The sequence below is a fragment of the Salmo trutta genome, chromosome 15 (assembly GCF_901001165.1).
Source record: "Salmo trutta chromosome 15, fSalTru1.1, whole genome shotgun sequence".
Classification (NCBI taxonomy): Eukaryota; Metazoa; Chordata; class Actinopteri; order Salmoniformes; family Salmonidae; genus Salmo; species Salmo trutta.
In genome coordinates this window covers 56194901-56222400 of record NC_042971.1, presented here as the reverse complement: position 1 = coordinate 56222400, position 27500 = coordinate 56194901, and the positions used below count along the sequence as shown (strand labels likewise).

General features: G+C 41.9%; 1 protein-coding gene across 4 annotated transcripts in view; it reads right to left on the bottom strand.

Annotated features, from left to right (window-relative positions):
- Positions 1 to 27500, bottom strand: part of LOC115149411 (rab GTPase-activating protein 1-like) — a 198637-nt gene that overhangs the window by 20973 nt on the left and 150164 nt on the right. For all 4 annotated transcript variants that reach the window (XM_029692240.1, XM_029692243.1, XM_029692241.1 and 1 more), the window contains 3 exons: positions 22257 to 22400; positions 20325 to 20366; positions 6219 to 6347 (listed from right to left, as the gene is read on the bottom strand). In XM_029692240.1, coding sequence (XP_029548100.1) covers positions 6219 to 6347; positions 20325 to 20366; positions 22257 to 22400 — 315 coding nt within the window. The remainder of the gene's footprint in view (positions 1 to 6218; positions 6348 to 20324; positions 20367 to 22256; positions 22401 to 27500) is intronic.

Genomic DNA, 27500 nt, shown 5'->3' with positions numbered 1-27500 from the left:
TTCACTGTGTATGCACTATACAGACTACGTGTGTGTTTCACTGTGTATGCACTATACAGACTACGTGTGTGTTTCACTGTGTATGCACTATACAGACTACGTGTGTGTTTCACTGTGTATGCACTATACAGACTATGTGTGTGTTTCACTGTGTATGCACTATACAGACTACGTGTGTGTTTCACTGTGTATGCACTATACAGACTACGTGTGTGTTTCACTGTGTATGCACTATACAGACTACGTGTGTGTTTCACTGTGTATGCACTATACAGACTACGTGTGTGTTTCACTGTGTATGCACTATACAGACTACGTGTGTGTTTCACTGTGTATGCACTATACAGACTACGTGTGTGTTTCACTGTGTATGCACTATACAGACTACGTGTGTGTTTCACTGTGTATGCACTATACAGACTATGTGTGTGTTTCACTGTGTATGCACTATACAGACTATGTGTGTGTTTCACTGTGTATGCACTATACAGACTATGTGTGTGTTTCACTGTGTATGCACTATACAGACTATGTGTGTGTTTCACTGTGTATGCACTATACAGACTGTGTGTGTGTTTCACTGTGTATGCACTATACAGACTATGTGTGTGTTTCACTGTGTATGCACTATACAGACTATGTGTGTGTTTCACTGTGTATGCACTATACAGACTATGTGTGTGTTTCACTGTGTATGCACTATACAGACTATGTGTGTGTTTCACTGTGTATGCACTATACAGACTACGTGTGTGTTTCACTGTGTATGCACTATACAGACTACGTGTGTGTTTCACTGTGTATGCACTATACAGACTACGTGTGTGTTTCACTGTGTATGCACTATACAGACTGCGTGTGTGTTTCACTGTGTATGCACTATACAGACTACGTGTGTGTTTCACTGTGTATGCACTATACAGACTACGTGTGTGTTTCACTGTGTATGCACTATACAGACTACGTGTGTGTTTCACTGTGTATGCACTATACAGACTACGTGTGTGTTTCACTGTGTATGCACTATACAGACTACGTGTGTGTTTCACTGTGTATGCACTATACAGACTACGTGTGTGTTTCACTGTGTATGCACTATACAGACTACGTGTGTGTTTCACTGTGTATGCACTATACAGACTACGTGTGTGTTTCACTGTGTATGCACTATACAGACTACGTGTGTGTTTCACTGCGTATGCACTATACAGACTACGTGTGTGTTTCACTGTGTATGCACTATACAGACTACGTGTGTGTTTCACTGTGTATGCACTATACAGACTATGTGTGTGTTTCATTGTGTATGCACTATACAGACTATGTGTGTGGGTGTGTACTGCCTGTAAACAGTTGCTATGCTGTACACCTCTCTTTTACAGAAACCACAGTAGAAAACAACTGGTTGATTCTGAGCAGAGTAAAGTCCCTGGGACTAAAGGAGGGACTAATATTACTTTAATACCTGCTTGCCTCTGTAAAGTAGCTTGTACTAACTAAAGTAGAGTAATCCAAACATTACCTCAATGCTAATCTACCAGTGATGTAAGGTAGCTCAGTGGGAGACTGGTAGAGCTCCTGGGCAGAACAGCGTGGTAGAGAGTAGCGGTCAACCGATTAATCGGAATGGCCGAATAATTAGGGCCGATTTCAAGTTTTCATAACAATCGGTAATCGGCATTTTTGGCCACCGATTTGCCGATTTTATTTAACACCTTTATTTAACTAGGCAAGTCAGATTAAGAACACATTCTTATTTTCAATGACGGCCTAGGAACGGGGGTTAATTGCCTTGTTCAGGGGGGATTCGGGGATTAGTTTTTGCAACCTTCCGGTTACTAGTCCAACGCTCTAACCACCTGCCTTACATTGCACTCCACGAGGAGCCTGCATGGAAGGCTGACTATCTGTTACGCGAGGGCAGCAAGAAGCAAAGGTAAGTTGCTAGCTAGCATTAAACTTATCTTATAAAAAACGATCAATCTTAACATAATCACTAGTTAACTACACATGGTTGATGATATTACTAGTTTATCTAACGTGTCCTGCGTTGCATATAATCGATGCGGTGCCTGTTCATTTCTCATCGAATCACAGCCTACTTCGACAAACGGGTGATGATTTAACAAGCGTATTTGCGAAAAAAGCACTGTCGTTGCACCAATGTACCTAACCATAAAAATCAATGTCTTTCTTTAAAATCAATACACAAGTATATATTTTTAAACCTGCATATTTAGTTAATATTGCCTGCTAACATGAATTTGTGTCACTTCTCTAGCGTACTGTGCAAGCAGTCAGGGTATATACAGCAGTTTGGGCCACCTGGCACATTGCGGACTGTGTTAAGTCCATTTATTCCTAACAAAGGCCATAATTCATTTGCCAGAATTGTACATAATTATGACATAACATTGAAGGTTGTGCAATGTAACAGGAATATTTAGACTTATGGATGCCACCCGTTAGATAAAATACGGATAAACGTTTCGTTTTCGAAATGATAGTTTCCGGATTCGACCATATAAATGACCTAAGGCTCGTATTTCTGTGTATTTATTATATTATAATTAAGTCTATGATTTGATAGAGCAGTCTGACTGAGCGGTGGTAGGCAGCAGCAGGCTCGTAAGCATTCATTCAAACAGCACCTTCGTGCGTTTTGCCAGCAGCTCTTCGCAATTCTTCAAGCATTGCGCTGTTTATGACTTCAAGCCTATCAACTCCCAAGATGAGGCTGGTGTAACCGATGTGAAATGGCTAGCTAGTTAGCGGGTGCGCGCTAATAGAGTTTCAAACGTCACTCGCTCTGAGACTTGGAGTAGTTGTTCCCCTTGCTCTGCATGAGTAACGCTGCTTCGAGGGTGGCTGTTGTCGATGTGTTCCTGGTTCGAGCCCAGGTAGGAGCGAGGAGAGGGACGGAAGCTATACTGTTACACTGGCAATACTAAAGTGCCTATAAGAACATCCAATAGTCAAAAGGTATATGAAATACAAATCGTATAGAGAGAAATTGTCCTATAATTCCTATAATAACTACAACCTAAAACTTCTTACCTGGGAATATTGAAGACTCATGTTAAAAGGAACCACCAGCTTTCATATGTTCTCATGTTCTGAGCAAGGAACTTAAACGTTAGCTTTTTTACATGGCACATATTGCACTTTTACTTTCTTCTCCAACACTTTGTTTTTGCATTATTTAAACCAAATTGAACATGTTTCATTATTTATTTGAGGCTAAATTGATAGTATTGATGTATTATATTAAGTTAAAATAAGTGTTCATTCAGTATTGTTGTAATTGTCATTATTACAAATGAAAAAAAATAATAATAATAAAAAAAGAAATTGGCAAATTAATCGGCACCGGCCTTTTAAGCCCTCCAATAAGGAGAGGAGAGAGGAGAGGAGAGAGGAGCAGAAGAGAGAGGAGGAGCAGGGGGCTGAGAGGAGAAGAGAGAGGAGGAAGGAGGAGAGGAGGAGAGGCAGGAGGCTGCGAGGAGAGACAGGAGGCTCAGAGGAGAAGAGGAGAGGCAGGGAGCTGTGAGGAAAGTAGAGACAGGAGGCTGAGAGGAAGCAGGCGGTTGAAAGGAGAGGAGAGGCAGGAGGCTGAGGGGAGAGGCAGGAGGTTGAGGGGAGAGGCAGGAGGCTGAGGGGAGAGGCAGGGGGCTGAGGGGAGAGGCAGGGGGCTGAGGGGAGAGGCAGGGGGCTGAGGGGAGAGGCAGGGGGCTGAGGGGAGAGGCAGGGGGCTGAGGGGAGAGGCAGGGGGTTGAGAGGAGAGGCAGGAGGCTGAGAGGAGAGGCAGGAGGCTGAGGGGAGAGGCGAGGCAGGAGGCTGAGAGGAGAGGCGAGGCAGGGGGTTGAGGGGAGAGGCAGGGGCTGAGGGGAGAGGCAGGGGGCTGAGGGGAGAGGCAGGGGGCTGAGGGGAGAGGCAGGGGGCTGAGGGGAGAGGCAGGGGGCTGAGGGGAGAGGCAGGGGGCTGAGGGGAGAGGCAGGGGGCTGAGGGGAGAGGCAGGGGGCTGAGGGGAGAGGCAGGGGGCTGAGGGGAGAGGCAGGAGGCTGAGGGGAGAGGCAGGAGGCTGAGGGGAGAGGCAGGAGGCTGAGGGGAGAGGCGAGGCAGGAGGCTGAGAGGAGAGGCGAGGCAGGGGGTTGAGGGGAGAGGCAGGGGGTTGAGAGGAGAGGCAGGGGGTTGAGAGGAGAGGCAGGGGGTTGAGAGGAGAGGCAGGGGGTTGAGAGGAGAGGCAGGGGGTTGAGAGGAGAGGCAGGGGGTTGAGAGGAGAGGCAGGGGGTTGAGAGGAGAGGCAGGAGGCTGAGAGGAGAGGCAGGAGGCTGAGAGGAGAGGCGAGGCAGGAGGCTGAGAGGAGAGGCGAGGCAGGGGGTTGAGGGGAGAGGCAGGGGGTTGAGAGGAGAGGCAGGCGGCTGAGAGGAGATGCAGGAGGCTGAGAAGAGAAAGGAATCTGATCCCCCTCTCAGATCCTGCCACCTGGCTCTGGGTTTTGTTTTGTCCTTGCGGTCGCCGCAGTGACAGAATTAGATTTCTGGTGACAGCTTGGTGACACTGAGGATCTCAGTGTGTGTGTGTTTGTGTGTCACCTTGAGGACCTTGGCTGTACCTCTCAGCCCTTAAGATCCTTATCCTTCTCTAAAACAGCCTTTCTACCAGGGAGCAGGGTCAGGTGACCAGACCTGTCAAAAAGGTCAGATGTCCGAGGTGGATGACCTCAGGCCTGACCCCTCGGCCTACCTAAGTTCTAATATACCCTTTAATTACTGGTCATGTGATCATTACTGCCATTACAAAAACAAAGCACAATTGATATGGTAGACAGCTGTGTTATATGATATAGATGTAACCCATGAGACAAGAGAGGCCTGTTCTATAGCCAGCTGGCCAAACAGAACACCTGCCTGAATCAGAGGACAAGGGCCCAGGTCATCTCTGACCAGATGGACTGTATGTGTTATGTAATGTAGTTTATGATAAGCCAACCTCTGACAAAAAGGTTTTAGATGCAGTCCAAATTCAAAATATTTAGATACAAATGTCTAAAATAAATCTGTTTAAGCACACACCAGAGTTTCTAGGTCCAGGCAGAGCAGAGGTATGCCGTTTGGGATTAGACAAATACATCGGAGAATTATTGCAGATGTTTTTAGATGCAGTCCATTTCCAAATATTTCGATACATTCATATAAGATGTAAAATACTAGGGACTTTCTAGGTCAGTAAAGAGCACAGGAGATAAGTTTATCCACAGGCTGTAGCTGACAGTTTCTACTACAGCTCAACACTGCCCTCCACAGGTTATTTAGGAGTAGTTTATCCACAGGCTGTAGCTGACAGTTTCTACTACAGCTCAACACTGCCCTCCACAGGTTATTTAGGAGTAGTTTATCCACAGGCTGTAGCTGACAGTTTCTACTACAGCTCAACACTGCCCTCCACAGGTTATTTAGGAGGAGTATTCAATTCCAATCATACAGTCCTGAAGGCTTCCAGTTCCACCCATTATTGAAGCATATAAATTGCTCCATTAGAATCAAAGCCTCATGTATAATTGGTCATTGATCCACTCATTTTCCAGGAAGAAGGAATGCCCTCCATGCATTCAATCTAATTCACCCAGATGTTCATTAACTTCTAAAAGGGACTAAATTCTGAACCAATTTACTGTTTGTGTGTTTCTACTGTACAGCCACACAGTTACTTCCTCGTACAGTATGCAAACCAAACCCTAATCAAGAAACAAACCGAAGACAAAATTAAGTAACTCAATTGACCAGAGTAGATTCAAACAAAATAGAAAACAACATGACAGAGTTAGCCAGGGTAGATTCAACATGACAGAGTTAGCCAGGGTAGATTCAACATGACAGAGTTAGCCAGGGTAGATTCAACATGACAGAGTTAGCCAGGGTAGATTCAACATGACAGAGTTAGCCAGGGTAGATTCAACATGACAGAGTTAGCCAGGGTAGATTCAACATGACAGAGTTAGCCAGGGTAGATTCAACATGACAGAGTTAGCCAGGGTAGATTCAACATGACAGAGTTAGCCAGGGTAGATTCAACATGACAGAGTTAGGCAGGGTAGATTCAACATGACAGAGTTAGCCAGGGTAGATTCAACATGACAGAGTTAGCCAGGGTAGATTCAACATGGAAACCGTAGAGGCAGGGAGAAGCAGCATTTCAGCCAGTGAATATTGTAGTACCTTCATGCTGCAGGCCAGCTCCATCAGTTTCTTAGCGTTCTCCTCTGAGCGGTAGCGTTTGGGAACCGGGACCCGGAAGAACTTGAGCGCCCCCTCAAAGTCTGTTGCCAGCAGGTCTTCCCTTGAGGTCTACAAGCAGGAGAGAAGAGACAAAGAGAGACGTGTCCCAGCTAGAGAGGCTCTGGTAAATCCTCAGTCACAGTCTACCATCTATACTACTGTCAGGAACAGACAATAGAGAGGCTCTGGTAAATCCTCAGTCACAGTCTACCATCTATACTACTGTCAGGAACAGACAATACAGAGGCTCTGGTAAATCCTCAGTCACAGTCTACCATCTATACTACTGTCAGGAACAGACAATAGAGAGGCTCTGGTAAATCCTCAGTCACAGTCTACCATCTATACTACTGTCAGGAACAGACAATACAGAGGCTCTGGTAAATCCTCAGTCACAGTCTACCATCTATACTACTGTCAGGAACAGACAATACAGAGGCTCTGGTAAATCCTCAGTCACAGTCTACCATCTATACTACTGTCAGGAACAGACAATACAGAGGCTCTGGTAAATCCTCAGTCACAGTCTACCATCTATACTACTGTCAGGAACAGACAATACAGAGGCTCTGGTAAATCCTCAGTCACAGTCTACCATCTATACTACTGTCAGGAACAGACAATACAGAGGCTCTGGTAAATCCTCAGTCACAGTCTACCATCTATACTACTGTCAGGAACAGACAATACAGAGGCTCTGGTAAATCCTCAGTCACAGTCTACCATCTATACTACTGTCAGGAACAGACAATACAGAGGCTCTGGTAAATCCTCAGTCACAGTCTACCATCTATACTACTGTCAGGAACAGACAATACAGAGGCTCTGGTAAATCCTCAGTCACAGTCTACCATCTATACTACTGTCAGGAACAGACAATAGAGAGGGAGGAACTGTGTGTGTAGTGTGTGTATGTATGTGTTTATCTAGGTAGTGTGTGTGTACAGTATGTAGTGTGTGTACAGTATGTAGTGTGTGTGTATGTACAGTATGTAGTGTGTGTACAGTATGTAGTGTTTGTGTGTGTACAGTATGTAGTGTGTGTGTGTATATCTATGCAGTGTGTGTGTACAGTATGTAATGTGTGTGTGTGTGTGTGTGTACAGTATGTAGTGTGTGTGTGTGTCTATGTAGTGTGTGTTTATCTATGTAGTGTGTGTGTACAGTATGTAGTGTGGGTGTACAGTATGTAGTGTGTGTGTGTGTGTGTGTATCTATGTAGTGTGTGTGTACAGTGTTTAGTGTGTGTGTACAGTGTGTGTAGTGTGTGTACAGTATGTAGTGTGTGTGTGTGTGTGTGTGTGTGTGTGTATGTGTATCTATGTAGTGTGTGTCTATGTAGTGTGTGTATCTATGTAGTGTGTGTGTGTGTGTGTGTGTGTATCTATGTAGTGTGTGTACATTATGTAGTGTGTGTGTATCTATGTAGTGTGTGTACAGTATGAAGTGTGTGTGTGTGTGTGTGTATCTATGTAGTGTGTGTACAGTATGTAGTGTGTGTGTGTATCTATGTAGTGTGTGTACAGTATGAAGTGTCTGTGTATCTATGTAGTGTGTGTACAGTATGTAGTGTGTGTGTGTGTGTGTGTACAGTATCTATGTAGTGTGTGTACAGTATGTAGTGTGTGTGTATCTATGTAGTGTGTGTACAGTATGAAGTGTCTGTGTATCTATGTAGTGTGTGTACAGTATGTAGTGTGTGTGTGTATCTATGTAGTGTGTGTACAGTATGTAGTGTGTGTGTGTGTGTATCTATGTAGTGTGTGTACAGTATGAAGTGTCTGTGTATCTATGTAGTGTGTGTACAGTATGTAGTGTGTGTGTATCTATCTAGTGTATGTGTATCTATGTAGTGTTTGTGTATCTATGTAGTGTGTGTATGTATGTAGTGTGTGTGTGTATCTTTGTAGTGTGTGTGTGTGTGTATCTTTGTAGTGTGTGTATGTGTATCTATGAAGTGTGTGTGTATAGTATGTAGTGTGTGTGTGTGTGTGTGTGTGTGTGTATCTATGTAGTGTGTGTGTACAGTATGTAGTGTGTGTGTACAGTATGTAGTGTGTGTGTACAGTATGTAGTGTGTGTGTGTGTGTACAGTATCTATGTAGTGTGTGTACAGTATGTAGTGTGTGTGTATCTATGTAGTGTGTGTACAGTATGAAGTGTCTGTGTATCTATGTAGTGTGTACAGTATGTAGTGTGTGTGTATCTATGTAGTGTGTGTACAGTATGTAGTGTGTGTGTGTGTATCTATGTAGTGTGTGTACAGTATGAAGTGTCTGTGTATCTATGTAGTGTGTGTACAGTATGTAGTGTGTGTGTATCTATCTAGTGTATGTGTATCTATGTAGTGTTTGTGTATCTATGTAGTGTGTGTATGTATGTAGTGTGTGTGTGTATCTTTGTAGTGTGTGTGTGTGTGTGTGTATCTTTGTAGTGTGTGTATGTGTATCTATGAAGTGTGTGTGTATAGTATGTAGTGTGTGTGTGTGTGTGTGTGTGTGTGTGTGTGTATCTATGTAGTGTGTGTGTACAGTATGTAGTGTGTGTACAGTATGTAGTGTGTGTGTACAGTATGTAGTGTGTGTGTGTGTGTGTGTGTATCTATGTAGTGTGTGTACAGTATGTAGTGTGTGTGTATCTATGTAGTGTGTGTTCAGTATGTAGTGTGTGTGTGTGTGTATCTATGTAGTGTGTGTACAGTATGAAGTGTCTGTGTATCTATGTAGTGTGTGTACAGTATGTAGTGTGTGTGTATCTATGTAGTGTGTGTGTATCTATGTAGTGTTTGTGTATCTATGTAGTGTGTGTATGTATGTATGTATGTAGTGTGTGTGTATCTTTGTAGTGTGTGTGTGTGTACAGTATGTAGTGTGTGTGTGTGTACAGTATGTAGTGTGTGTGTGTACAGTATGTAGTGTGTGTGTACAGTATGTAGTGTGTGTGTACAGTATGTAGTGTGTGTGTGTGTGTGTGTACAGTATCTATGTAGTGCGTGTACAGTATGTAGTGTGTGTGTATCTATGTAGTGTGTGTACAGTATGAAGTGTCTGTGTATCTATGTAGTGTGTGTACAGTATGTAGTGTGTGTGTATCTATGTAGTGTGTGTACAGTATGTAGTGTGTGTGTGTGTATCTATGTAGTGTGTGTACAGTATGAAGTGTCTGTGTATCTATGTAGTGTGTGTACAGTATGTAGTGTGTGTGTATCTATCTACTGTATGTGTATCTATGTAGTGTTTGTGTATCTATGTAGTGTGTGTATGTATGTAGTGTGTGTGTGTACAGTATGAAGTGTCTGTGTATCTATGTAGTGTGTGTACAGTATGTAGTGTGTGTGTATCTATGTAGTGTGTGTGTATCTATGTAGTGTTTGTGTATCTATGTAGTGTGTGTATGTATGTATGTATGTAGTGTGTGTGTATCTTTGTAGTGTGTGTGTGTGTACAGTATGTAGTGTGTGTGTGTGTACAGTATGTAGTGTGTGTGTACAGTATGTAGTGTGTGTGTACAGTATGTAGTGTGTGTGTACAGTATGTAGTGTGTGTGTGTGTGTGTACAGTATCTATGTAGTGTGTGTACAGTATGTAGTGTGTGTGTATCTATGTAGTGTGTGTACAGTATGAAGTGTCTGTGTATCTATGTAGTGTGTGTACAGTATGTAGTGTGTGTGTATCTATGTAGTGTGTGTACAGTATGTAGTGTGTGTGTGTGTATCTATGTAGTGTGTGTACAGTATGAAGTGTCTGTGTATCTATGTAGTGTGTGTACAGTATGTAGTGTGTGTGTATCTATCTAGTGTATGTGTATCTATGTAGTGTTTGTGTATCTATGTAGTGTGTGTATGTATGTAGTGTGTGTGTGTATCTTTGTAGTGTGTGTGTGTGTATCTTTGTAGTGTGTGTATGTGTATCTATGAAGTGTGTGTGTGTAGTATGTAGTGTGTGTGTGTGTGTGTGTGTGTGTGTGTGTATCTATGTAGTGTGTGTGTACAGTATGTAGTGTGTGTGTACAGTATGTAGTGTGTGTTGTGTACAGTATGTAGTGTGTGTGTACAGTATGTAGTGTGTGTGTGTGTGTATCTATGTAGTGTGTGTACAGTATGTAGTGTGTGTGTATCTATGTAGTGTGTGTTCAGTATGTAGTGTGTGTGTGTGTGTATCTATGTAGTGTGTGTACAGTATGAAGTGTCTGTGTATCTATGTAGTGTGTGTACAGTATGTAGTGTGTGTGTATCTATGTAGTGTGTGTGTATCTATGTAGTGTTTGTGTATCTATGTAGTGTGTGTATGTATGTATGTATGTAGTGTGTGTGTATCTTTGTAGTGTGTGTGTGTGTACAGTATGTAGTGTGTGTGTGTGTGTGTACAGTATGTAGTGTGTGTGTGTGTACAGTATGTAGTGTGTGTGTACAGTATGTAGTGTGTGTGTACAGTATGTAGTGTGTGTGTACAGTATGTAGTGTGTGTGTATCTATGTAGTGTGTGTGTGTGTACAGTATGTAGTGTGTGTGTGTGTGTGTACAGTATGTAGTGTGTGTGTGTGTACAGTATGTAGTGTGTGTGTACAGTATGAGTGTGTGTGTACAATATGTAGTGTGTGTGTGTGTGTGTGTGTGTGTATCTATGTAGTGTGTGTGTATATATGTAGTGTGTGTGTATAGTATGTAGTGTGTATGTATGTGTACAGTATGTAGTGTGTGTGTACAGTATGTAGTGTGTGTGTGTGTATCTATGTAGTGTGTGTACAGTATGTAGTGTGTGTGTATCTATGTAGTGTGTGTTCAGTATGTAGTGTGTGTGTGTGTATCTATGTAGTGTGTGTACAGTATGAAGTGTCTGTGTATCTATGTAGTGTGTGTACAGTATGTAGTGTGTGTGTATCTATGTAGTGTGTGTGTATCTATGTAGTGTTTGTGTATCTATGTAGTGTGTGTATGTATGTATGTATGTATGTAGTGTGTGTGTATCTTTGTAGTGTGTGTGTGTGTACAGTATGTAGTGTGTGTGTGTGTGTGTACAGTATGTAGTGTGTGTGTGTGTACAGTATGTAGTGTGTGTGTACAGTATGTAGTGTGTGTGTACAGTATGTAGTGTGTGTGTACAGTATGTAGTGTGTGTGTATCTATGTAGTGTGTGTACAGTATGAGTGTGTGTGTACAATATGTAGTGTGTGTGTGTGTGTGTGTGTATCTATGTAGTGTGTGTGTGTATATATGTAGTGTGTGTGTATAGTATGTAGTGTGTATGTATGTATGTAGTGTGTGTGTGTGTATCTATGAAGTGTGTGTGTATAGTATGTAGTGTGTGTACAGTATGTAGTGTGTGTGTGTGTACAGTATGTAGTGTGTGTGTGTGCAGTATGTAGTGTGTGTGTGTGTACAGTATGTAGTGTTTGTGTGTGTACAGTATGTAGTGTTTGTGTGTGTATCTATGCAGTGAGTGTGTACAGTATGGAGTGTGGGTATCTATGTAGTGTGTGTGTACAGTATGTAATGTGTGTGTGTGTACTGTATGTAGTGTGTGTGTGTGTGTACAGTATGTAGTGTGTGTGTGTACAGTATGTAGTGTGTGTGTACAGTATGTAGTGTGTGTGTGTGTGTGTGTGTGTGTGTGTGTGTGTGTGTGTCTATGTAGTGTGTGTGTACAGTATGTAGTGTGTGTGTGTGTGTACAGTATGTAGTGTGTGTGTGTCTATGTAGTGTGTGTGTACAGTATGTAGTGTGTGTACAGTATGTAGTGTGTGTGTGTGTGTGTGTATGTACAGTATGTAGTGTGTGTGTACAGTGTGTAGTGTGTGTGTGTACAGTGTGTAGTGTGTGTGTGTACAGTGTGTAGTGTGTGTACAGTATGTAGTGTGTGTGTGTACAGTATGTAGTGTGTGTACAGTATGTAGTGTGTGTGTGTGTGTGTGTGTGTGTATCTATGTAGTGTGTGTATGTGTGTGTGTGTGTGTGTGTGTATCTATGTAGTGTGTGTGCATCTATGTAGTGTGTGTACATTATGTAGTCTGTGTGTATCTATGTAGTGTGTACAGTATGAAGTGTGTGTGTGTGTGTATCTATGTAGTGTGTACAGTATGAAGTGTGTGTGTATCTATGTAGTGTGTGTACAGTATGTAGTGTGTGTGTATCTATGTAGTGTGTGTACAGTATGAAGTGTCTGTGTATCTATGTAGTGTGTGTACAGTATGAAGTGTCTGTGTATCTATGTAGTGTGTGTACAGTATGTAGTGTGTGTGTGTGTATCTATCTAGTGTGTGTGTATCTATGTAGTGTGTGTGTATCTATGTAGTGTGTGTGTATCTATGTAGTGTGTGTGTATCTATGTAGTGTGTGTATGCTTGTAGTGTGTGTGTATCTTTGTAGTGTGTGTGTATGTATCTATGAAGTGTGTGTGTATAGTATGTAGTGTGTGTGTGTGTGTACAGTATGTAGTGTGTGTGTGTGCGTACAGTATGTAGTGTGTGTGTACAGTATGTAGTGTGTGTACAGTATGATGTGTGTGTGTACAGTATGATGTGTGTGTGTACAGTATGATGTGTGTGTGTACAGTATGATGTGTGTGTGTATCTATGTAGTGTGTGTACAGTATGAGTGTGTGTGTATTTATGTAGTGTGTGTGTACAATATGTAGTGTGTGTGTGTGTGTGTGTGTGTATCTATGTAGTGTGTGTGTATACAGTATGTAGTGTGTGTGTGTGTGTGTGTGTGTGTGTGTGTGTGTATCTATGTAGTGTGTGTGTAAAGTATGTAATGTGTGTGTGTGTGTGTGTGTGTGTGTGTGTGTGTGTGTGTGTATCTATGTAGTGTGTGTGTACAGTATGTAATGTGTGTGTGTGTGTGTGTACAGTATGTAGTGTGTGTGTGTCTATGTAGTGTGTGTGTACAGTATGTAGTGTGTGTGTACAGTATGTAGTGTGTGTGTACAGTATGTAGTGTGTGTGTGGGTGTGTGTGTATGTACAGTATGTAGTGTGTGTGTGTGTATCTATGTAGTGTGTGTGTACAGTGTGTAGTGTGTGTGTGTACAGTGTGTAGTGTGTGTACAGTATGTAGTGTGTGTACAGTATGTAGTGTGTGTGTGTGTGTGTGTGTGTATCTATGTAGTGTGTGTATCTATGTAGTGTGTGTGTGTGTGTGTGTGTATCTATGTAGTGTGTGTGTATCTATGTAGTGTGTGTACATTATGTAGTCTGTGTGTATCTATGTAGTGTGTACAGTATGAAGTGTGTGTGTGTGTGTGTGTGTGTATCTATGTAGTGTGTGTACAGTATGTAGTGTGTGTGTATCTATGTAGTGTGTGTACAGTATGTAGTGTGTGTGTATCTATGTAGTGTGTGTACAGTATGTAGTGTGTGTGTATCTATGTAGTGTGTGTACAGTATGAAGTGTCTGTGTATCTATGTAGTGTTTGTACAGTATGAAGTGTCTGTGTATCTATGTAGTGTGTGTACAGTATGTAGTGTGTGTATCTATCTAGTGTGTGTGTATATATATGTAGTGTGTGTATCTATGTAGTGTGTGTGTATCTATGTAGTGTGTGTATGCTTGTAGTGTGTGTGTGTGTGTGTATCTTTGTTGTGTGTGTGTGTGTGTGTATCTTTGTAGTGTGTGTATGTGTATCTATGAAGTGTGTGTGTATAGTATGTAGTGTGTGTGTGTGTGTGTGTATCTATGTAGTGTGTGTGTACAGTATGTAATGTGTGTGTGTGTGTGTGTGTACAGTATGTAGTGTGTGTGTGTGTCTATGTAGTGTGTGTGTACAGTATGTAGTGTGTGTGTGTACAGTATGTAGTGTGTGTGTGTCTATGTAGTGTGTGTGTACAGTATGTAGTGTGTGTGTGTGTGTATGTACAGTATGTAGTGTGTGTGTGTGTGTGTGTGTACAGTGTGTAGTGTGTGTGTGTACAGTGTGTAGTGTGTGTACAGTATGTAGTGTGTGTGTGTACAGTATGTAGTGTGTGTGTGTACAGTATGTAGTGTGTGTGTGTACAGTATGTAGTGTGTGTGTGTGTATCTATGTAGTGTGTGTGTGTGTGTGTGTATCTATGTAGTGTGTGTGTATCTATGTAGTGTGTACAGTATGGTGTGTGTGTTTGTGTGTGTGTATCTATGTAGTGTGTGTACAGTATGTAGTGTGTGTGTATCTATGTAGTGTGTGTACAGTATGTAGTGTGTGTGTATCTATGTAGTGTGTGTACAGTATGAAGTGTCTGTGTATCTATGTAGTGTGTGTACAGTATGAAGTGTCTGTGTATCTATGTAGTGTGTGTACAGTATGTAGTGTGTGTGTATCTATGTAGTGTGTGTGTATCTATGTAGTGTGTGTATGCTTGTAGTGTGTGTGTATCTTTGTAGTGTGTGTGTGTGTGCATCTTTGTAGTGTGTGTGTGTGTGTGTATCTTTGTAGTGTGTGTGTGTGTGTGTGTGTGTGTGTGTGTATCTATGAAGTGTGTGTGTATAGTATGTAGTGTGTGTGTGTGTGTGTGTGTGTGTGTGTGTGTGTGTGTGTGTGTGTGTGTGTGTGTGTGTGTGTGTATCTATGTAGTGGGTGTACAGTATGTAGTGTGTGTGTACAGTATGTAGTGTGTGTGTACAGTATGTAGTGTGTGTGTACAGTATGTAGTGTGTGTACAGTATGATGTGTGTGTGTATCTATGTAGTGTGTGTACAGTATGAGTGTGTGTGTATTTATGTAGTGTGTGTGTGTGTGTGTGTGTGTGTGTGTGTGTGTATCTATGTAGTGTGTGTGTATCTATGTAGTGTGTGTGTGTATCTATGTAGTGTGTGTATCTATGTAGTGTGCGTATCTATGAAGTGTGTGTGTATAGTATGTAGTGTGTGTGTGTGTACAGTATGTGTGTGTATCTATGTAGTGTGTGTGTGTGTGTGTGTGTATCTATGTAGTGTGTGTATCTATGTAGTGTGAGTATCTATGTAGTGTGTGTGTGTGTGTATCTATGTAGTGTATGTATCTATGTAGTGTGTGTGTACAGTATGTAGTGTGTATGTGTGTGTGTGTGAGTGTAACCGATGTGAAATGGATAGTTAGTTAGTGGTGGTGCGCGCTAATAGCATTTCAATCAGTGACGTCACTCGCTCTGAGACTTGAAGTAGGGTTTCCCCGCGGCTTTTGTGGCGCGATGGGTAACGATGCTTCGGTGGGTGTCAGTTGTTGATGTGTGCAAGGGTCCCTGGTTCGAGCCCGGGTTGGGGCGAGGAGAGGGACGGAACCTACACTGTTACATTTGTGTATCTAAGTAGTGTGTGTGTACAGTATGTAGTGTGTGTGTATAGTATGTAGTGTGTGTGTGTGTGTGTGTGTGTGTGTGTGTGGTGTGTGGTGTGTGTGTGTGTGTGTGTGTGTGTGTGTGTGTGTGTGTGTGTGTGTGTGTGTGTGTGTGTGTGTGTATCTAAGTAGTGTGTGTGTACAGTATGTAGTGTGTGTGTGTGTATCTATGTAATGTGTGTATACAATATGTAGTGTGTGTACAGTATCTATGTAGTGTGTGTACAGTATGTAGTGTGTGTGTATCTATGTAGTGTGTGTACAGTATGAAGTGTCTGTGTATCTATGTAGTGTGTGTACAGTATGTAGTGTATGTGTATCTATGTAGTGTGTGTGTATGTATGTAGTGTGTTTGCATCTATGTAGTGTGTGTGTATGTATGTAGTGTGTTTGCATCTATGTAGTGTGTTTGCATCTATGTAGTGTGTATGTATGTATGTATGTATGTATGTATGTATGTATGTATGTATGTATGTATGTATGTATGTATGTATGTATGTATGTAGTGCGTGTGTATGTATGTATGTAGTGCGTGTGTATGTAAGTATGTAGTGTGTGTGTGTGTACAGTATGTAGTGTGTGTGTGTACAGTATTTAGTGTGTGTGTGTACAGTATTTAGTGTGTGTATCTATGTGTGTGTGTGTGTATCTGTGTGTGTGTGTGTGTGTGTACAGTATGTAGTGTGTGTATGTACTGTGTGTATCTATGTAGTGTGTGTGTGTGTGTGTGTATCTATGTAGTGTGTGTGTGTATCTATGTAGTGTGTGTGTGTGTGTGTGTGTGTGTGTGTGTGTGTGTGTGTGTGTGTGTGTGTGTGTGTGTGTGTGTGTGTGTGTGTGTGTGTGTGTATCTATGTAGTGTGTGTGTACAGAATGTAGTGTGTGTGTGTGTACAGTATGTAGTGTGTGTGTATATATGTTGTGTGTGTACAGTATGTAGTGTGTGTGTGTGTACAGTATGTAGTGCGTGTGTATATATGTTGTGTGTGTACAGTATGTAGTGTGTGTGTGTATCAATGTAGTTTGTGTGTATGTATCAATGTAGTGTGTGTGTATGTATCAATGTAGTGTGTGTGTATGTATCAAGTGTGTGTATGTAGTGTGTGTGTACAGTATGTAGTGTGTGTGTGTGTGTACAGTATGTAGTGTGTGTGTGTGTACAGTATGTAGTGTGTGTGTGTGTGTGTGTACAGTATGTAGTGTGTGTGTATGTACGTAGTGTGTGTGTGTATCTATGCAGTATGTGTGTGCATCTATGTAGTGTGTGTGTATGTACAGTTGAAGTCGGAAGTTTACATGCACCTTAGCCACATTAATTTATACTCAGTTTTTCACAATTCCTAACATTTAATCCTAGTAAAAATCCCGTTTAAGGTCAGTAAGGATCGGCACTTTATTTTAACAATGGTGAAATGTCAGAATAAGAGTAGAGAGAATGATTTATTTCAGCTTTTATTTATTTCATCACATTCCCAGTGGGTCAGAAGTTTATATACACTCAATTAGTATTTGGTAGCATTGCCTTCAAATTGTTTAACTTGGGTCAAACGTTTCGGGTAGCCTTCCACAAGCTTCCCACAATAAGTTGGGTGAATTTTGGTCCATTCCTCCTGACAGAGCTGGTGTAACTGAGTCAGGTTTGTGGGCCACCTTCCTCGCACATGCTTTTTCAGTTCTGCCCACAAATTTTCTATAGGGTTGAAGTCAGGGCTTTGTGATGGCAACTCAAATACCTTGACTTTTTTGTCCTTAAGCCATTTTGCCACAACTTTGGAAGTATACTTGGGGTCATTGTCCATTTGGAAGACTCATTTGCGACCAAGCTTTAACTTCCTGACTGATGTCTAGAGATGTTGCTTCAATATATCCACATAATTTTCCTCCCTCATGATGCCATCTATTTTGTGATGTGCACCAGTCCCTGCTGCAGCAAAGCACCCCCACAACATGATGCTGCCACCCCCGTGCTTCACGGTTGGGATGGTGTTCTTCGGCTTGCAAGCCCCCCCTTTTTCCTCCAAACATAACGATGGTCATTATGGCCAAACAGTTCTATTTTTGTTTCATCAGACCAGAGGACATTTCTCCAAAAAGTACGATCTTTGTCCCCATGTACAGTTGTCTGCAAATCCGAAGTCTGGATTTTTTATGGCGGCTTTGGAGCAGTGGCTTCTTCCTTGCTGAGCGGCCTTTCAGGTTATGTCGATATAGGACTCGTTTTACTAGGAGGCAAAACGCGTCTCCTTCCTGAGCGGTATGATGGCTGCGTGGTCCCATGGTGTACTTGGGTACTATTGTTTGTACAGATGAACGTGGTACCTTCAGGTGTTTGGAAATTGCTCCCAAGGATGAACCAGACTTGTGGAGGTCTACAATTTTTTTCTGAGGTCTTGACTGATTTCTTTTGATTTTCCCATGATGTCAAGCAGAGGCACTGAGTTTGAAGGTCGGCCTTGAAATACATCCACAGGTTCACCTCCAGTTGACTCAAATGATGTCAATCAGCCTATCAGAAGCTTCTCAAGCCATGGAATTTTCCAAGATTTATAGGTGAAATCATCTGTCTGTAAACAATTGTTGGACAAATTACTTGTGTCATGCACAAAGTAAATGTCCTAACCGACATGCCAAAACTATAATTTGTTAACAAGAAATTTGAGGAGTGGTTGAAAAATGAGTTTTAATGACTCCAACCTAAGTGTATGTAAACTTCCAACTTCAACTGTATGTAGTGTGTATGTATCTATGTAGTGTGTGTGTGTACGTATGTAGTGTGTGTGTGTGTGTGTGTGTGAGAGTGTGTGTGTACAGTATGTAGTGTGTGTGTACGTATGTAGTGTGTGTGTGTGTGTGTTTATGTAGTGTGTGTGTATGTAGTGTGTGTACAGTATGTAGTGTTTGTGTGTGTATCTGTGTATGTAGTGTGTGTGTGTATCTATGTAGTGTGTGTATCTATGTAGTGTGTTTGTGTGTGTGTGTGGGGGGGTATGTAGTGTGTGTGTGTGTGTGTGTGTGTGTGTGTGTGTGTGTGTGTGTGTGTGTGTGTGTGTGTGTGTGTGTGTGTGTGTGTGTGTATGTAGTGTGTGTGTGCATCCAGTGTGTGTGTGTGTGTGTATGTATGTAGTGTGTATGTGTGTGCATGCAGTGTGTGTGTGTACAGCCGTGGCCAAAAGTTTTGAGAATTACACAAATATTAATTTTCACAAAGTCTGCTGCCTCAGTTTGTATGATGGCAATTTGCATATACTCCAGAATGTTATGAAGAGTGATCAGATGTATTGCAATTAATTGCAAAGTCCCTCTTTGCCATGCAAATGAACTGAATCCCCCAAAACATTTCCACTGTATTTCAGCCCTGCCACAAAAGGACCAGATGACATCATGTCAGTGATTCTCTCGTTAACACAGGTGTGAGTGTTGACGAGGACAAGGCTGGAGATCCCTCTGTCATGTTGATTGAGTTTGAATAACAGCTTGGAAGCTTCAAAAGAGGGTGGTGCTTGGAATCATTGTTCTTCCTCTGTCAACCATGGTTACCTGCAAGGAAACACGTGCCGTCATCATTGCTTTGCACAAAAAGGGCTTCACAGGCAAGGATATTGCTGCCAATAAGATTGCACCTAAATCAACCATTTATCGGATCATCAAGAACTTCAAGGAGAGCGGTTCAATTGTTGTGAAGAAGGCTTCAGGGCGCCCAAGAAAGTCCAGCAAGCGCCAGGACCGCCTCCTAAAGTTGATTCAGCTGCGGGATTGGGGCACCACCAGTACAGAGCTTGCTCAGGAATGGCAGCAGGCAGATGTGGGTGCATCTGCACGCACAGTGAGGCGAAGACTTTTGGAGGATGGCCTGGTGTCAAGAAGGGCAGCAAAGAAGCCACATCTCTCCAGGAAAAACATCAGGGACAGACTGATATTCTGCAAAAGGTACAGGGATTGGACTACTGAGGACTGGGGTAAAATCATTTTCTCTGATGAATCCCCTTTCCGATTGTTGGGGCATCCGGAAAAAATCTTGTCCGGAGAAGACAAGGTGAGTGCTACCATCAGTCCTGTGTCATGCCAACAGTAAAGCATCCTGAGACCATTCATGTGTGGGGTTGCTTCTCAGTCAAGGGAGTGAGCTCACTCACAATTTTGCCTAAGAACACAGCCATGAATAAAGAATGGTACCAACACATCCTCCGAGAGCAACTTCTTCCAACCATCCAGGAACAGTTTGGTGCCGAACAATGCCTTTTCCAGCATGATGGAGCACCTTGCCATAAGGCAAAAGTGATAACTAAGTGGCTCGGGGAACAAAACATCAATATTTTGGGTCCATGGCCAGGAAACTCCCCAGACCTTAATCCCATTGAGAACTTGTGGTCAATCCTCAAGAGTCGGGTGGACAAAAAAAATCCTACAAATTCTGACAAACTCCAAGCATTGATTATGCAAGAATGGGCTGCCATCAGTCAGGATGTGGCCCAGAATTTAATTGACAGCATGCCAGGGCGGATTGCAGAGGTCTTGAAAAAGAAGGGTCAACACGGCAAATATTGACTCTTTGCATCAACTTCATGTAATTGTCAATAAAAGCCTTTGACACTTATGAAATGCTTGTAATTATACTTCAGTATTCCATAGTAACATCTGACAAAAATATCTAAAGACACTGAAGCAGCAAACTTTGTGAAAATTAATATTTGTGTCATTCTCAAAACTTTTGGTGACGGCTGTATGTAGTGTGTGTACAAAGAGACTGGTGGCTTACTTACCTTCAGGAGAGCCAGAGCCACATTGAAGATCACACTGATGCCCTGAGACAGAGAAGAGAAAAGAGAGACAATGAGTTACTGAAGGGGTAAGGTAAGAGGGGGGAGACAGGAAAGAAACAGAGGGAGGGTTGGTAGAGAGACAATAGAGGGAGGGAGAGGGTTGGTAGAGAGACGGAAGAGGGAGGGAGAGGGTTGGTAGAGAGAGTAGAGGGAGGAAGAGGGTTGGTAGAGAAACACAAAGTAGAAGGAAGGGAGAGGGTTGGGGGGACACAGAGAGAGAGGTTGAGTTCAGAAAGAAAGAAAGGAAGTGCGGGTAGAAAGCCGTAGAGACAGGAAGTGAGGGTAGAAAGCCGTAGAGACAGGAAGTGAGGGTAGAAAGCCGTAGAGACAGGAAGTGAGGGTAGAAAGCCGTAGAGACTGGAAGTGAGGGTAGAAAGCCAGAGAGGGTTTTATTTTATTTAACTAAGCAAGTCAGTTAAGAACAAATTCTTATTTTCAATGACGGCCCAGGAACAGTGGTTTAACTGCCTTGTTCAGGGGCAGAACGCCAGATTTTTACCTTGTCCGTTTGGGGATTCGATCTTGCAACCTTTCGGTTACTAGTCGAACACTCTAACCACTAGGCTACTTGCCGCCCCAAGGGTGCAGGGAGAGGGGTGAGGGTATAGGGTTAGGGGTGAGGGTATAGGGGTTAGGGAGAGGGTGTAGGGCTAGGGGTGAGGGTATAGGGGTTAGGTAGAGGGTATAGGGTTAAGGGTGAGGGTTAGGGGTGAAGGTATAGAGTTAGGGAGAGGGTATAGAGGTTAGGGAGAGGGTATAGGGGTGAGGGTATAGGGGTTAGGGTATATGGGTTAGGGTATATGGGTTAGGGTATATGGGTTAGGGGTGAGGGTATAGGGGTGAGGGTATAGGGGTTAGGGGTGAGGATATAGGGGTTAGGGGTGAGGGTATAGGGGTTAGGGAGAGGGTGTAGGGCTAGGGGTGAGGGTATAGGGGTTAGGTAGAGGGTATAGGGTTAAGGGTGAGGGTTAGGGGTGAAGGTATAGAGTTAGGGAGAGGGTATAGAGGTTAGGGAGAGGGTATAGGGGTGAGGGTATAGGGGTTAGGGTATATGGGTTAGGGTATATGGGTTAGGGTATATGGGTTAGGGTATATGGGTTAGGGGTGAGGGTATAGGGGTGAGGGTATAGGGGTTAGGGGTGAGGATATAGGGGTTAGGGGTGAGGGTATGGGGGGAGGGTATAGGGATGTTGGTATAGGGAGAGGGTATAGGGGTTAGGGGTGAGGGTATAGGGGTGAGGGTATAGGGGTTAGGGTATAGGGAGAGGGTATAGGGGTTGGGGTGAGGGTATAGGGGTTAGGGGTGAGGGTATAGGGGTTAAGGAGAGGGTATAGGGTTAGGGGTATAGGGGTTAGGGAGAGGGTATAGGGGTGACGGTATAGGGTTACGGTATAGGGTATAGGGGTTAGGGATGATGGTATAGGGTTAGGGATGAGGGTATAGGGGTTAGGGTATAGGGGTTAGGGAGAGGGTATAGGGGTTAGGGGAGAGGGTATAGGGGTTAGGGGTGAGGGTATAGGGGTTAGGGAGAGGGTATAGGGGTTAGGGAGAGGGTATAGGGGTGACGGTATAGGGTTACGGTATAGGGTATAGGGGTTAGGGATGATGGTAGAGGGTATAGGGGTTAGGGTATAGGGGTTAGGGAGAGGGTATAGGGGTTAGGGGAGAGGGTATAGGGGTTAGGGGTGAGGGTATAGGGGTTAGGGAGAGGGTATAGGGGTTAGGGAGAGGGTATAGGGCTAGGGGTATAGGGGTTAGGGAGAGGGTACAGTGTTAGGGGTGAGGGTACAGTGTTAGGGGTGAGGGTATAGGGGTTAGGGGTGAGGGTATAGGGTTAGGGGTGAGGGTATAGGGGTTAGGGAGATGGATACCTCACAGAGTAGCAGGTCTATGATATGGAACACCATGTAGAGGGGGAACTTGGCCGTGAAGAGTGTAAGGAACCACTGAGAGGCGTACATATGAGCCTCAAGACCCACATTCAGGAAGTGGTTATACAGGTCTGGGATGTACTCCTATTAGAAAAATACACAGAGAAAACATTATATTACAGTCATGAACAACAGCAGGACACAAGCACACACACACGGAAGATGTGAAGATGGCTCCATATTGAACGGCCTCCGTGTTGCAAGCTCTGACCCAACTTTGCTATTTTGTGATTCTTTAGTAATTTATTTGTATTTCATTTTGTCAAAATGTATCCGCTATCCTTTCTTACAACCGACAATAACGTTTGAACATCAGATCGGCAGTTACCTTAATTCCGGCTTCAACTTCAACTTATGTGCCCTGGGCTCTCTCTGTAATTCCAACCCAATTTTGGGGCTACCCAAGAGGAAACACTGACGTTACAGGCAAGAGATGGGGGATCCTGGCGAAATTAAGGCGAAGGGAGAACGGCCACCTCTTCCCTACATTCTTGCTTCCAACAGGACTCTCGAAACTGCAATATTCTCAGCTTTTCTAAAACACGGCTTTCGGACAAGATACGATATGGCTATCCAACTTGATGTATTCTCCATTCACCATGCCGACAGGACAGTGGAGTCGGGGAAATCCAGGGGGGAGGGGCTTGCTTTTTCATCAACAACAACTGGTGTGCTGACTCAAGAACAGTGGAAGTGTCGACCCATTGTTCACCCGTCTTGGAATACTTGATGGTCAAATGCTGACCCTTCTACCTTCCGAGAGTTTTCAGCTGTTATCGTGACTGTTGTATACATTCGACCACAGGACAAGAATGTTATGGCATATTTTCTCTAATCCATCCAATAAATATGCCCACTGCCCTGGTGAGAGAGAGGCTATTTCAGACACACCCTCACCACAGGCTTTACTGCACGTCCATAGAGATGATGGCAGTGTGGCACTTCGGATTGCAAGTTACAAACAAAAGGATGCTTCTTCGTTCAAGCATATAAAACTTAGACTTTCTAATATAAAAGATGGGGAAACTAAATTGTTCCTTATAATTCCTCTAATTCTAATAACTTATAAGTGTAATAAATGAAGGCTATTGTTTGCAATAAATTCAAGACATCATGTAATTGCGAGCAAGTGCCGTCAAAAAAATATACCGCTCCCCTGTCCAACCAAGACTCCTCCTCGTTGGCCCGACTTCCTCCCTCAAATAACCTTTCCTCCTCCCGTAGCCACTGCACCGGCCATGAGGGGGGTATTCATCTCCAATAATGGCTTCACATTAATAATTCAACTAATAATGCTCTGGTTATTGTATAGAAATACAAATTGGCTATTTGGCTCTAACAAAGAAAAATAACTGGCACTTAAACTGTACAAGGCTATAACCAAGTAGAAAACCTTACATCCAGAGGCTGCTTTTCTGGTTGCCTGTGATTTATTTATATATCATTTATATATTTCTGGTTGCCTGTGATTTATTTATATATCATTGATATATTTCTGGTTGCCTGTGATTTATTTATATATCATTGATATATTTCTGGTTTCCTGTGATTTATTTATATATCATTGATATATTTCTGGTTGCCTGTGATTTATTTATATATCATTGATATATTTCTGGTTGCCTGTGATTTATTTATATATCATTGATATATTTCTGGTTGCCTGTGATTTATTTATATATCATTGATATATCTCTGGTTTCCTGTGATTTATTTATATATAATTTATATATTTCTGGTTGCCGGTGATCTATTGATTCCGTCTCTTCGCAACAAAATCTACAGCGCTGACATTATTGTATGCCCCACATATATAGTACCGGTATTCTGTTGGTGGCAAGAATTTTATATAATAATTTAAATTGAAAAACTCTAAGTATTGAATCAAGTGTATTTTTTTGTACCAGTTCATAAACCATGTGCCATGGAATCGGTACATAGAAAATCTCTTCCCATTTATTTTGCAAACCTGTATGGCGCAGCTGTCAACATTTGTGTCCTCAAATGAAACTTGTATATTTTTCTATTTATGCCAGTTCCTTTCAGCCAATTTGTATCTTTAATATATGGCAGGCAAACAAAGTTCCCTACCTTCTCCCTTTTCCACTTGCCTCCTCCATTTTTGTGGTAGTGTTGCAATCAGTTGTAAGTTTGGATTGAGCAGATATTCCCATATATTTTCGATAATTCCATATGTGACATAACTCCTCCATTTCTATTCATAATATCATTAATAAATAAATATAATTAAACAATTTTTTTAAATGTCCATAAAGAATGTTTAAAAAAAAAAATTATCAGTATATTTGAGTTTAACCATAAAATTTGTTGTAATATTTGTTCTATATTTTCTGGAGGATAAAACTGAAATTGTAACCACCTTAGTATGGCTTGTTATTAAAGAAAGGGTGATACTTTAAACAAAACTTCATTTTCAATTAGTCAGAAATGATAAGTTATAATCGGCATAAAGGTAAAAAGGCCATTTTGAACAAAGGATGAGCCTTTCTTAATAATCTACTTAATAATCAAATCTCCATTTTGGGTTGAAGTAAAACTTATGTATGAGTGAATCTTTTAGTGAGAGGTTTAAAGCTTAAATATTTAAATCATTTTAGCCCCCCAAACTCATATTAATTTTATAAATAGGCACGTTTAATTTTGTCTGGCTCAGCATTCCAAATAAAATGAAATATTTTTTGCTCATATGATTTAAAAATCTGGAGTAGGCAGTGCCATTGGTAAATAAGTAAACTGTGATAGGACCAGAGTTAATCAATGTGATTTTTTCATAAATAGAAAAGTGTTTACCTCTCCATGGTTGCAGAATCTTATCTATTTCTGCTAACTTTCTATTGAAATTAATTGTGGTAAGTTCATTTATAATTTTTGAGATGTAAATACCAAGCACACTACCGGTCAAAAGTTTTAAAACACCTACTCATTCAAGGGTTTTTCTTTATTTGTACTATTTTCAACATTGTAGAATAATAGTGAAGACATCAAAACTATGAAATAACACATATGGAATCATGTAGTAACCAAAAAAGTGTAAAAACAAATCAAAATATATGTTATATTTGAGATGCTTCAAAATAGCCACCCTTTGCCTTCATGACAGCTTTGCACACTCTTGGCATTCTCTCAATCAGCTTCACCTGGAATGCTTTTCCTACAGTCTTGAAGGAGTTCCCACATATGCTGAGCACTTGTTAGGTGCTTTTCCTTCACTCTTCTTCTTATTGGTGTCCTTTAGTAGTGGTTTCTTTGCAGCAATCGACCATGAAGGCCTGATTCACACAGTCTCCTCTGAACAGTTGATGTTGAGATGTGTCTGTTACTTGAACTCTGTGAAGCATTTATTTGGGGCTGTAATTTCTGAGACTGGTAACTCTAATGAACGTATCCTCTACAGCAGAGGTAACTCTGGGTCTTCCATTCCTGCGGCGGTCCTCATGAGAGCCAGTTTCATCATAGCGCTTGATGGTTTTTGCAACTGCACTTGAAGAAACTTTCAAAGTTCTTGACATTTTCCGTATTGACTGACCTTCATGTCTTAAAGTAATGATGGACTGCTGTTTCTCTTTGCTTATTTGAGCTATTCTTGCCATAATACGGACTTAGTCTTTTACCAAATAGGGCTATATTCTGTATACCCCTCCTACCTTGTCACAACACAAATGATTGGCCCAAACGCATTAAGGAAAGACATTCTACAAATGTACTTTTAGGAAGGCACACCTGTTAATTGAAATGCATTCCAGGTAACTACCTCATGAAGCTGGATGAGAGAATGCCAAGAGTGTGCAAAGCTGTCATCAAGGCAGTGGCTAGTTGAAGAATCTCAAATATAAAATATATTTTGATTTTTTTTAACACATTTTTGGTTACGACATGATTCCATATGGGTTATTTTATAGTTTTGATGTCTTCACTATTATTCTACAATGTAGACAATAGTAAAAAAAAAAATAAGAAAAACCCTTCAATTAGTAGGTGTTCTAAAACTTTTGACCGGTAGTGTCAAAATGTCTACTTCACCATCCGCCCATTTCATTGGTAAACTACACGGTAGTGTAAACACTGTATTTTTAACGATCCAATACGTAATATGGTACACCTGTCATCATTTGGTTTTAATCCAGCGAGGCTAGAAAAGTGACCAAGATCTTCAATGTGCAGGGATCCAGATTTAAGTCATCAGCATACAGCAACACTTTTGTTTTTATCCCCTGGATTTCTAACCCCTTGATGTTCTTGTTGGATCTAATTTAAATAGCTAGCATTTCAATGGCCACAATAAATAGATATGGAGACAACGGACAGCCTTGTTTTACTCCTCTTAAAAGCTCAATACTTTCTGAGAAGTAACCATTATTTACTATTTTACATCTGGGGTTGCTGTACATAACTTTAACCCATTGTATAATGGGACAAAGATCGTACTTTTTGGGAGAAATGTCCTCTGGTCTGATGATACAAAAATAGAACTGTTTGGCCATAATGACCATCGTTATGTTTGGAGGAAAAAGGGGGAGGCTTGCAAGCCGAAGAACACCATTCCAACCGTGAAGCACGGGGGTGGCAGCATCATGTTGTGGTGGTGCTTTGCTGCAGAAGGGACTGGTGCACATCACAAAATAGATGGCATCATGAGGGAGGAAAATTATGTGGATATATTGAAGCAACATCTCAAGACATCAGTCGGGAAGTTAAAGCTTGGTCGCAAATGGGTCTTCCAAATGGACAAGGACCCCAAGCATACTTCCAAAGTTGTGGCAAAATGGCTTAAGGACAACAAAGTCAAGGTATTGGAGAGGCCATCACAACGCCCTGACCTCAATCCCATAGAACATTTGTTGGCAGAACTGAAAAAGCATGTGCGAGCAAGGAGGCCTACAAACTTGATTCAGTTACACCAGCTCTGTCAGGAGGAATGGGCCAAAATTCACCCAACTTATTGTGGGAAGCTTGTAGAAGGCTACCCGAAACGTTTGACCCAAGTTAAACAATTTAAAGGCAATGCTACAAAATACTAATTGAGTGTATGTAAACTTCTGACCCACTGGGAATGTGATGAAAGAAATAAAAGCTGAAATAAATAATTTTCTCTACTATTTTCTGACATTTCACATTTTTTAAATAAAGTGGTGATCCTAACTGACCTAAGACAGGCAATTTTTA